The sequence below is a fragment of the Mus caroli genome, chromosome 8, assembly GCF_900094665.2.
Source record: "Mus caroli chromosome 8, CAROLI_EIJ_v1.1, whole genome shotgun sequence".
NCBI lineage: Eukaryota > Metazoa > Chordata > Mammalia > Rodentia > Muridae > Mus > Mus caroli.
In genome coordinates this window covers 54,554,574-54,567,645 of record NC_034577.1, presented here as the reverse complement: position 1 = coordinate 54,567,645, position 13,072 = coordinate 54,554,574, and the positions used below count along the sequence as shown (strand labels likewise).

The 13,072-nt window shown below is 39.1% G+C and overlaps 1 protein-coding gene across 3 annotated transcripts in view; it reads right to left on the bottom strand.

Annotated features, from left to right (window-relative positions):
• LOC110300352 (probable ATP-dependent RNA helicase DDX60) overlaps nt 1–13,072 on the bottom strand; it is a 111,953-nt gene that overhangs the window by 17,061 nt on the left and 81,820 nt on the right. For 2 of the 3 annotated variants that reach the window (XM_021170508.2, XM_029480657.1), the window contains 5 exons: nt 11,667–11,771; nt 9,950–10,150; nt 5,379–5,483; nt 4,722–4,863; nt 1,150–1,271 (listed from right to left, as the gene is read on the bottom strand). In XM_021170508.2, coding sequence (XP_021026167.1) covers nt 1,150–1,271; nt 4,722–4,863; nt 5,379–5,483; nt 9,950–10,150; nt 11,667–11,771 — 675 coding nt within the window. The remainder of the gene's footprint in view (nt 1–1,149; nt 1,272–4,721; nt 4,864–5,378; nt 5,484–9,949; nt 10,151–11,666; nt 11,772–13,072) is intronic. The other variant, XM_029480658.1, reaches the window with a different exon arrangement.

The following is a 13,072-nucleotide window of genomic DNA, read 5'->3' as shown; positions in this document are numbered from 1 at the left end:
TTCTACCTGTTTGGTTGTCTTTTCCTGTTTTTCTTTAAGGACTTCTACCTGTTTGATTGTGTTATTCTGTTTTTCTTTAAGGACTTGTAACACTTTAGCAATGTTCTTCTGTAATTCTTTAAGTGAGTTATTAAAGTCCTTCTTGATGTCCTCTATCATCATCATGAGATATGCTTTTAAATCCAGGTCTAGATTTTCGGGTGTGTTGGGGTGCCCTGGACTGGGCGAAGTGGGAGTGCTGGGTTCTGATAATGGTGAGTGGTCTTGGTTTCTATTAGTAAGATTCTTACGTTTACCTTTCACCATTTGGTAATCTCTGAAGTTAGTTGTTATAGTTGTCGCTGTTTAGAGATTGTCCTTCTGTTAATTCTGATTACTGTCTATCAGCAGACCTGGGAGACAGGCTCTCTCCTCTGAGTTTCAGTGGTTAGAGCACTCTCTGCTGGCAAGATCTCCTCTTACAGGGAAGGTGCACAGATATCTGGTGTTTGGACCTCCTCCTGGCCAAAGAAGAAGGCCCAAAACAGGACCTTTCCCAGATGCTGTGTTGCTTTGGCAGGTCACAGAAGCTGTCAGCTTCTGTGGTGCACACTCTCACTTGTGCAGACTAAGTTCCTAAGTTCGGTGGAGTCCCGGCACCAAGATGGCACTCCCTGCTACTGAGGCAGAGGGCTCCCGTGCAGGGCGGACCACTGTCCTCCGGCTGGGAGGGTGGCCGGATGTCGGTGGCCCGAAAAGGGTGCTGCCTCAGCTGCTCTGTGGCTCCTGCTTGTCCCAGAAGCTGTCTGCTTCTGTGGTGCACACTCTCACCTGTACAGACTAAGTTCCTAAGTTCGGCGGAGTCCCAGAACCAAGATGGCGCTCCCTGCTCCTGAGCCCTGTGTACCTTTTCATTAATGCTGCATTTTAATGTAGTCAACTAAAGAGTTGAATGTGCTCTCATGCTATTTATCCTCAAGACATGTAAACTTTGAATAGACTTGGAGGGGGACTTGGAGTTACAGATAAATGCTACAGTATTTCTGGACAGAACAGATTAATATACAAAATATATTCATTATCCCATATTCGTGAAATCCAATTGCTTTTGACACATTTCTGACAGACTCTGTGTACTATTACTAATCAATTTTATCAGAAGATTTTTACCTTTGATTGATAAAACTTGGGGTTAACCTCATAGATCTTGGCTGGGATATATCTTCTTCCAAAAAGATTTGCCAATACCAAAACCAGCTTTTCCATTACATCTTCAGAAAAACGTTTTGGGCCTGTACAAAAAAAAAGTTCCATGCCATATATGTAAAGAGGGGTTAGGTCAGGTTTTTCACATTTAAATTGCAATGCTTATTTCATAGCAACTATAGACTCACCTTTCCTGCAGTTGCTTCTCATGTCAGCATTTACATCCATACTTATTACCTTCATTAACATCCTTCTCTTTCCAGCTTCAAATTACTCCATGCACAGATTTACATCTCACTCACTCTGGCCCATCTCTCAGGAAATAACCAAATTTATTACAATGTCTCTGTGTTGGTCAGTGTGCTGTGACCAAGAGACACAATGACCACACCAACTCTTATAAAAGAAATCACTTAATTGTGGCTGTTTACAGATTTAGAGGTTTAGTCCATTACCAACATGGCAGGGAGCATGGTGACACTCAGGCAGACATGGTGCTGAAGAAGCAGTTGAGAGTTCTATATCTGAATGATCAGGCAACAAGAAGCGAGAGCCACTGGGCCTGGATTGAGATCTCAAAGCCCCAAAGCCCACCCCAAGTGACATACTTCCTTCAACAATGATACACCTCCTGGTCCCTCTCAAATAGTGCCACTCCTGAATGAACATGCATTCAAATATATGAGCCTGTGGGAGCCATTCCTATTCAGATCACCACTTGATCCTGCTACTGCAACTTGCCAAACTAATGAGGAGCTGCATTAGATCCATCTGTAGTGTTACTACCAGCAAATCTCAGCAGTGTCTTTCCCTGAATACCCCTATGGATTCTGAAATTCCTATAATGTTCTTTAGTAACAATTTAAGAGCTTCATCTGTATTCTTGGGGGCTCCAACACAATCCATGCTTCACCATCACAGCTTCATGAAATGGTCTCTCTGAGCGTCCATGTGGTAACAACCCTGACATACACCAGGCCTCACTCAGCAGCTTGTCTTAGTCTCAGAGGGAGATTTCACAACCCCTTTCTTGTATTCTCTCCTTAAAAGCCAGAATTATGTGACTGAGTTCTACTCCTTGCTAGGGCTGGACCATGCATGGTCCTTTCTTAGAATTACCTTTGCATTAGCTTCCTGCTGCTGCTGGTTCCCTTCAATGTTTACGGTTTTTTGTTTGTTTGTTTTGTTTTGTTTTGTTTTTTTAATTCCTTTCACAAGTTGGGAGCTTAGCAGGGTGGAGTGTTTCTCACTGCTCCCATTATCACATTTAGCATCTGGCTTTTCTTTAAAGTCTTCATTTCCTTGAAAAATGGACTTAGCTCCATTACACTTCCCTGTGCTCCATTTCTCCTCAGACTGAATCTTTTGTCTTTCTCTTTGGGCAGGTTGCTCGTTTCATTATAGATCTGCCTAAGAGTAAGTACAAATAACCACCAGGCACAGTCACTACTCGGTTGCCTTGACACCTCTGCTAGTGTCAGTAATCCAGACCTCTTCAATTTAGCCTCCGGCATATTTTTTGAATAAGAGCAGAAAATTCTTTGCCAAAATATCACAAATGGTCTCCAGGCCACTAATATTCTTCTCTGAAACCTCTTGAGCTGAGCTGTTATAATCTACATTATTCTCAGCACCACTGTCTTTCCTGTTTCTACTACTATGGTCTATTACGCCCCACTTAAAATGTTAAACAACTTTCCTAATCCAAAGTCCACATTCCACCCACAAGCAGAACGATCAGGCTTGTCACAGCAATACCACAGTTCTGGTACTGACTTAAGTCTTGGCTACTGTTTTGTTGTTGCAAAGAGACATCATGTCCATGGCAACTTTTATTTTAAAAAGCATTTAATTGGGGCTGGTTTACATTTTCAAAGGTTTAGTCCATTGTCATTATGGTGAGGAGCATGGTGACACTCAAGAGCACATGACACTGGACATGTAGCTGAAGAGTTCTACATCAGATCCACAGGCAGCAGGAAGGAGAAAGACTCTGGACTTGCCATGGGGTTTTGAAACCTCAAAGCCCTCTCCCCAGTTACACACTTCCAACAACAAGGCTACACCTCCTGATTCTTTCAAATAGTGCCACTCCCTGGGACCAAGTATTGAGCATATGGGGCCCACTCTCATTTAAACCTCTACAGCCTCTCTCATCTATTCAACAACATCTCAGTGCCTAACAACAAAATATACAAAACTAAACCCACAGATAACCTTCCTACACTCAAGCGGAGCCACGGCTCATTTGAGGCACCGAAATCTGACAGCACAAGAATACTATGAGTGCTAAAATGTTGTCATGGTCAGTAACTTGGAATCTAGCATCACACTAGTTATGTTTGAGCAAGAACCAGTCAATTTAACTTCTCTATGCATCGTTTATAAAGTTATCCATTTTAGTTCCCCCTGTCAACAACAATAAACACAACCACACTTCCTGTTGCCTGAAATGACTTCTTTTACACATTTTTGGAGATCAGAACTTTCTGAGTAGCCACAACATGATACATTCTTTTAAAGCATAAAGACTGCAGGTATCATACAAAGTATTTCCATCTGCTAGTGACAGAAGGCAAAGTAAGAGGCACTGAAGTTATTGTTACACACATCATTAAGTACACATATTACAAGAGGGCAATATTTACTTCAGAGATGTTGTGCAAAGAATTTATTTTGAAATGTAGGATTCAAATGTTTTTCTAAACAACAAAAAAAAAACTTTATGGGATTATTTCTAAAAATTTTTGTCCAACATGAGTATATTTAATATGTATAAGTTGACCTAGACCACAAAAGAATTCAATATTAGTTATTGAACTATACTATACAATTATATTCAAAGAAAATGGTATTGCAAATAATGATCACAGATATATTAATAGTGATTATCTGTGAATAGAATTTTGAGTTTTATATATTTAACAATGCTTTCTTATGTCATTACTCAAATGTAATCACATACTATATTTAATTACAAGTAAATGTTTTATAATTATTGTATATCAGTCAATATGTTCTGAACCCTAATGGCAGTGCACTTTCCTCATTACAATTTGCAGTAGTGAAGACATTAAAATGATTGGAACAGAATAAAACCCCTACTAATACTTATTTAACTTCATTTTTACCTTATTTTTTAAGCCTATAGTTTGTCTATAAAAGTGTTGTTCTATTTTTTATCACTGAACTTTTACTTTAAATACACAATAATAAAGCTTTCATACAAAATCATTATTCTTAACTAGTATTCTCTTAAGTAATAGTTGAATAAACATTTACCTGAAATTCTTATTTTCTATAAATCTATCAGGTTTTTTTCCCACCCTGGGAAGATGTGTGTGTGTGTGTGTGTGTGTGTGTGTGTGTGTGTGTAAAATACCTATTACATACATATTGCATAAATATCATGTTATATATTATTTGATATATCCCCATATACTAATTAGGATATATTACTTACATGCTAATAATATGACAATATTACTTCAATGCTACACCTACTCACAGACAGACAACACAGTCCTAAAACTTACCTTCACTTGTTGGCTGACAAAGTTTATGGAAAAGGCCTTTTACAAGAAAACTGACAAACACGAGATTAGAAGGTTCATGGTAATGTAAATGGGTGACAAGGCCAGCAAACCCTGTAGGATTACCTTCTTGATCTATATGCCCCTAAAGAACAAACATAATTTGTTAGCTTGGCTGAACTCAAAGAACTAACAACAAGTCAACTATTCATTGTCAGTTTAAAATAGTCCAAATAGTCCATAATATTAATAAGATTATAACTATTGGCCAACTTTAATAATTATATGAATTACAAGTGATGTCTTCTGAAGATTACAACAATGCAATATGGTTAAAAACCCCACAATCTAGGGCTGGAGAGATGGCTCCCCGTGAGGGGCACATTCTGCTCTTTCAGAGACCCTGAACTCAGTTTCCCAGAATCCACATAGAGCTTCTTAGTTAGTTGTAACTCCAGTTTCAGGCTTCTCATACCTTCTTATATATACAGGCACACACACACAAACACACACACACACACACACACATACAAACTTTAAAAAATAGATGTTAAAAAAATCAAAGTTCTGCTACTTTAAAAACAAATCTTGATAGCAGCAAATCTATTACACACAAACAGAGGGTGAGGAGGGAGAACGAAAGGCAGGGTTGGTTCGTACCTCTTTCACCAGGAACTGCAAAGAATATAAGAAGTAAAGCTTTAACATGTCTATGGCTCGGGGTTGTTTGAAGGATAACAATGAATGCTTCAGCACTGACAGTGCCTACAAAAAAAAAGCATTTTAATTTAGCAACACTGAGTGAATGAAATGTCTTTAAAAGAAATAATACAGGCTTAGTTACATGTCATACATACAAAAACACAAACACTATATTATCTTAAATATACATATGTGTATATATGTGTATATATATATATATATATGAATTATAAGATCTATACCTCTAAAGAACAATGAAACATTGTGAGTGCTTCCTTTTATCACTCTACTCTTTCAAATGTTGTCTCCCCTGTCTACAGCACACAAGGAAAAAGGGATGTCCTTAAAGGCTCCTTTTGGTTCCCAACTATATAGAATATGAATAATACCATAAAACACAGCAGCCATACACAAATTTCAGTTAGATTTAGTACAATTTCCTTTATTCTACAGCAGTCCTCTAACCCAGCTCATATTTTCTTAAACACACACAAAAGAGCACCATGGCAGTTTGAATGAAAATGAACTCACAGGCTCATATGCTTGGATGCTCACTCCCCAGTGCATGGAACTGCTTGGGAAGACTGAGGAGATGTAAGCTCCGAGTTTGTAAAAGCCCATGACAATCACAGTTAGCCCTCTGTCTCTACCCCATGATACTGTCTCAAGATGTGAGCTCTCAGCCACTACTCCAGCACCATGCCTGCCTTCCTGCTGCCCTGCTTCTGCCATGATGGTCATTGACTTTAAAGACCCCAGCAAACTACTGTTCCTTCTGTGAGCTGTCTTCATCATGGTCCTATAACATTGATTGAAAAGTGACTAAGACAAAACTGTCTTCAAACAATATGAGCATAAAAGACATTCCAGTTTCAGAGCTTGTAGTGAGCAAGTTATGGGGAGTGGGTGTGGGAGGAAGCTAGATATACTATTTTGTATTAGCAATATTACTCAAAAAGGAGTAGAAGGAGTCTGGTTGAAGCCAAAAGAGTGCTTCATTTCAAGTGTCAAGCAGCACTGAGTGTGTGTGGTGTTCAACTTCTCTCTAAACTACTTGTGAGATCAGAATAAATGCAAATATTCTTAGCCTCACTCAAATGCAAACCTGTCTGCTCTAGGTTGGAGAGTTTGTAGAATACAGGAAGAATCACAGCTGTCCTTTTAAAAACAACATACAAAACAAGAAAGAACTATTTCTTTGGTTATATTGTCCATACAAGTGTTGGGGGTGGAGAGAGTACGGGGCGGGGATGGGGATGGGGGGAGAAAAGGTGTGAGCTCTCCAACTCCTTGATAGTAGGTTATGGAAGATACCACACCCTTCTCCATGTGTGCTGAAATCAGAGGAGGCAGCAATTGGAAAACAACAAAGAACCAAGAGAGTGTTTGGGGATAGGAACTAACTGTGTAGTTCACTGTGTCCACAGACCTTGAAATTAACATTGTACTAGCATGATGTATTTGTATTTTCACTGCTATCACAAAATACCTGAGGAGAGCAACTTAAATGAGGAACAATTTATTTGTGGCACATGGTTTTAAAAGTAGACTGCCTGGTTTGGCCTCAGTGTGAGAGGATGAGCTTAGTCCTGCTCTGGCTGGATGACCCAGGGCAGGGTGGCACCCAAAGGGTCTTCCCCTTTGGTGTAGGGGGTAATGGGAGGAAGGATTTGTAAGCATGGGATTGGGAGGCTGTAATTGGGATGTAAAGTGAATAAAGAAACTAATGAAGAAAAAGAAGCAGTTTCAATGCATAGCTTGCCTAGCTCCATTACACTAGGTCTGCAGTGATGAGGCTGCCCCAGTCACAGCAAGCCTGCATTAAAAAGTACCCTCTTTCTTCCACTGCTGTTCTGCATGCTAATTTTCCCTGGGGAGGGCTCTATGGATGCTCTCAGAAGTAAAATATAATTAGAATCTATGACAGTGTTCCTAAATAACAGAGTTGATCCAGACACAGTGGCGCGTGCTTGTAATCCCAGCACACTGAGGAGGTAGAGGCAAGAGAATCAGGAGTATAAAGTCACCCTTCACTCAGAAGTGAGTTCAAAGCCAGCCTGGACTACATGAGACCCTGCCTCAAACAATGTCAATAAAATAAACAGAGTTGATATTATAAAGGTCTAAATTAGTAATCCAAAAGACAAGTGTTATGTTCTCTCATAATTAAAAAACATAATGGAGGAGAAAAGGAAATGGGGCTTTATACATATATGTGTATGTGTGTGTATGTGTATACGCATATGTATATATATATATATATATATATATATATATACACACACATATATGTATGTGTATGTATGTACTTACTGAAACTGAATAAAATGAGGTAATTGACAAAAATAAAATTTAAGAGCTTTTTAGTTCAACAACTGCTTGAACATAGCTACGAAAAGGTTACATATATTCTCCACGGGGGACCCATCATGTGTACAGGTCAGAAGTGGAGAGCACATGTAACCTCCTCACTGTAAAAACAACTTGCATAGCAAGACAGAACTGTATCATCACAAAACAGCTAAGTAGTCATGTTTAAATTACTTTTCAGAAGGTAGAGCTTGGGGGAAAATTTTGAAATAAGCAAAAACAAAAGGCTCATATTAGTATGTGGGCAAGAAAAAAAAAACAGTGAAATTAACTGTATGAGGAATGGGATTTCCTAATTGCCCTAGCTAGGAGATGGAACAAATGTGTTCTAGGCAACCCCAGTCCTAAGAGCTAAGTGCTAGTCAGAGCAGCACAATACGTGCTTTCTCTCATTGAGTCTCTAGATTTAAACATGTACGTATGTGAAGGTTAAAGAGAGAGTGTTTGCAATGAGGACGGAGACCAGTGCTAGGAAATTGAGAAATACAACAGAGAAATGGAGAGAGTGTGTGGTCAAAGCATATGACACACAGTCATGACACACCATGAAAAAAGAATACAGTTAAAAAGCGCAGTCTGAAGAGTTTATGCCCACACTCTAAAGTCGGCACAAGTAAACAGAGGCTTCATATCATGTTTCTCAAATAGCCCAAAGCACAGAAAATGAACCTTCCAATTAAGTATCTGAAAAATAGCAAGGGGTCAGAGAGATAGCTCAGCGGGTGAAGGGGCTTGTGTACAAGCCCAGAGATGAGAATTCAATCCCATGAATCCTTGTAAAAGTTGCCTTCTGAACTGCATGTGTGCTCTCTGACACTTGTGTGACAGTTATATGTACACAATCATAAATATACTATAAAAATAAGTAAAATGTTTTATTTTATAAGTAAATAATGAGTGAAATAAAATATTCTATAATATTAAGCTACTCTTAAATAAGTCTTATTAGAAGATGTACTTAAAAACCAGAAACCAAACTAATATAGTGGCTCAGTGGGTAAAGGCACTTGTCACCAAGATGTACAATCAGAGTTTAATATCCAGGAAGTGAAGAATTTCTCAAAACAATGCTTTGCAAAACCAGCAGACCCATTAGAAATATCCAGAAATTTTCACTCCAGTAGGCAGTCTGATTAAATTGGTTATAATTCATATATAGAATTAGGAAGAACAGGTCCTGATGTCGTCTGAATGTGGTCCCTAGATCATCCTGAAATCTACTCTCCATGTTGGCTAGCATATTGAGGTCTGGGACTTAAGGGAGTGAATAGAAATCAAAGGAGGGCTCCCTTGTTGGAATCCTCATGATTTTACAAGAGTAACAGAATGGGGGCGGGGAAGGGGGACAAGCCTGCCTGCATGTTTCCTGTTTAGCATGTAATGTTTTGTGACTCGGGGCACTTCAAACAAAATGAACTTCAGTAGTTGCCACCCTTCAGCATTAAACCTCCAGAATCATGAAGCAAAACAGACCTCTCTTCATAATTCACTCCACCTGTGGTATTACATTACAACCGAGAGAAAATGAACACAAGTCCTTGTTCCTAAAGTGGAAATCAAATCATCTAATTGCAAGATTCCAATTCATGGTCTCAGACTCTCTGACCCCAAAGCATCAAGACAGTGTTCTGATTATTTTTTTTTATGTCCGTTGCCTTATAAAATGAGCAATTATACCTTGGAAAAATGTCTGAAAAACAAGAACAGCAAAATAATAATCATGTGACCATCAGGTGGAACCAGGCATGAGACCTTTTTGTTTTATTTTGTTTTGTTTCATTTTTCAGTTTTCTATATTTTCTAAACACTCTTAATGAATTTGGATTTTGTCTTATAAAAAAAAACCTGTTACTTTACAATTATTAAAAAAATCATTCTTGTTTCTGAAAGGTAGAAGCAGATTACAGCTAGAGTCCTTTGGTACAGCATAATGGTGCCTATCATACCGAAGAGACTGGTCACGGGCAAACCTTTGTGCCCACCAAGTCATACACTTTGTCTGATCATGGAAACAGACAAAATTTGTCACTCTGCTCCCCAGCTTCCTCCCCCCCTCTCTAGAGGACACCAAAGGCATGGCAAGCCAAATAACAACACAGCAGAGCTGATTTCAGCCAAGCCAGCAGTGAAAACCAAGGCCCAAGCAGGGGACACAGCACCTTTGCCTTGCCATCCTCTAGGTCATCCGCCTTGGAAGCCAGCAACATGAGTCTTAGGATGAGTGAAATACTGAGGGGAAACTGCCCTCTAAGTTCAGGAACTTTGGATTTTATGAGTTTTCCTATTTTGGGCAGTGGAATATCAAAGAAGTAGACATCACCCAACAGGTCTTGCCCTCGTCTTCCAGCCCGACCAGACATCTGGAAATATAGCAGAATCATGGTGTGAGAATCACCTAAGGGGGTGTGAAGAGATTAAGCCTTTTACATTGCTTTTGAGCAAGTATGCTGCATATAAAGGTTAACTAAAGGCTAACCTATTTCAAATCTGAGAAACTGACCACATCTGAAGCAGAGCTATTTTAAATAATGTGTCTATTAGCCCACGCATCATTAATCAAACCACATATTTGTATAATACTATACAGAATTACACATATTTATAAAATCATATATCTAATGCTATGGATATATTATATACTGTATAATATATATAATTGCCACTTTCTGGCAATTGATATAATATTCTATCTATGATATATCATATATGCTATAACATTATATGATATAACAGTATATGATAATGTATTATTATTAATAATAATTATACATGTTATATATAATTTGAAAGTTAGGGGATATATTCTAAATTTGAGGCTGACTGCAGAAATATTGACAGAACACTATATGCAGGAAGGTAAACCATATGCAGACAAACTTGGCTATTTGCAGAACAGAATAGAACAAGGAGTCCAAAGCAAGCAAAATGCTTAATATTCAAGATCAAGACTTTGTAGTGAATGTGTGGGGAGCTGAGGAGGTCCTGGGAGGAATGAACAAAGTCCTATATGAATGTATACCATTGATGTGGGAAAAAATATGACAAGGACTCAATGTCTCAGCCCCACGGGAATGGCAAAGCTCTCTTTATTCCATAAGAGGGATTGAAAATCATTCCTCTTTATGTTTGGATGTTGATAGTGTGTTCAGAAACATTCTACTGTAGCTTTCTCCTTCCAGATAATTATGCCTGTAGACTGCTCTCCTAAAGAGCATGCTCATAAGATCAGTTAAACTTGCCTCCTTATTCAGCTATATGCAATAATCCTACTTCCCTGAAAAACTGTCTATAATAAAAACACTGTGCTGCCAAGTTATATAGTTTCGCCATCAGAAAGGCAAGTCTTCCTGATCCCGGCTCTTCAATGTGTTTGTGTATCTGTCCTTTCTTACTACATGCTGCCCTAGTTAGGTCAGTCCCTGGAGCTGGGCAAAGTATGTCAATAATGGGTGTACAGCTTGTAGAGCAACCAGGGACCATGGAAAGTGGTTTGGAAACGGTGTGTATCACGAGTCAAGAAAAGCATTAAAGATGGATCTACACTAGAAAAGCCATGCTCAGTTGTTGTAAAAGTACATGTTTCTCAATCATCTTTGATATGGATTCTCTTTTGAAAATCACTCTCTTTAGTTTGGGTGACTGCTGTGGGGTAGAGATGGTCAACCAGATAGGAGAGATTAGATAACAAATCCAAGATTGCACACATCCCAGCAGCACTCAAATAATCTCACAGCCCTGTGCTTCCTCCATTCCAGACAGGCCCTTACAACGCTCTGCCAGAAACTGTGGCATGTTAGAAATTAGTTACAAAGTAACGTTTTTTACTATTCATGGCTATATAGTATTAATATATTGAGTTACTATAGATTATAATACCTGTCTGTAATTTAAAGCATCCAGATAGACTGAGTTTTGTGCAAAAACCACAGATTTACAAGGCATGTTGATTCCCAAAGCGAGTGTTCCAGTAGCTGTCACCACCTAAAAAGAAATAAAACAGTGGGTCCTCACACTGGCATTTTTGTAGAATGCCAATATTTCCATGTGATTGCTCAAACTGTATTAAGATACCAATTAAATTACAGTGGGAAAACTAGAGGACAAAATACATATTGTTTCTCCCTATTTTGTAAACACAAACAGCAAATTCTTTAACTGAGTCCATTATAATACTAGTTTGCAAGAAATATATATTTAATTACACTTAATATACATTTATATGCATATGCATATATACATATATATACATACACATACACATGCCGGGAGCCATGGCTGAAATTTTCTAGCTTACATAAACAATCCTGAGAGAACATTCGTGGTCAATAACAGTAAGAATGTTTGTGGGTAGAGAGGACACTGTGACCTTTGGTTCCAGGAGCTGAAGATTGCCACCTGACCTTCAGAGAGCCTCTGGGCTCTTTCCCCCTCCCTCGGTGCCTCCTTTTTTCTTTCTTATAGTGCCACTCCTGAATAAAGTTTTTCAGAGCTTGATCAGGAAACTGACTTGCTCTCATTCTTCATGTTTCTTGTCCCTCCCACTCTCACTCCCTTGCCCTCTGATTATCCCTGCAGGTTGGGGCAAACTGGTGCCCACCGTGTGGCTCTGAGTTTGGGGACTGAGAGAGACCACTCTTCAGTGTGGGTCGTCGCTTCGTCAAGAGGTGAGTGAAGACCCACACTGAACCACCACTTCGTCAGGAAGTGAGTGAAGATCCGCACAGAAATCGCCAGTGTCACCCGCACTGTGAGACTGATCCAAGAAAGGTAGGAAGAGTGGCTAGACGATGGGACAAGCATTAAGTAAACATGAATTGTTTTCAAGGAATCCCTCAAGACACAAGGAACACAGGTTAAGAAAATTTGTTCACAGCCAAGAGCTGCTCCAGGTGAAAGGAATAGGGTTTAAAATAAAATAAAATAAAATAAAAAGAGTAAAAAACAAGACAACAAGAACAAAAAAACACAGATGTTGGAAAAAGTCTTAGCTCAAGTACATTTATGTTGCTCTTAATTCCCAGAAGTAGGAATGGTAAATATATAAATGAAAGAATTAGACAAGTAATTAGAGGAGTAATTGGGAAAGTTAGAAAAGTAGGGCACTGGGGAGAAACTATCAGTAGCTACCACTGTGCCTCCTCTCCCTTCTCTGTCAGAATTCCCAGAAGGAGGAGATAAAGAGTTAGACTTTGAACATGAGAGAGAGAATAGGGAGACTGCTTTCGTTGGGGAGGCAGAAATCCGGCCTCAGTAGGGCCACAAGCCTCTCCGGTCAGAAAAGC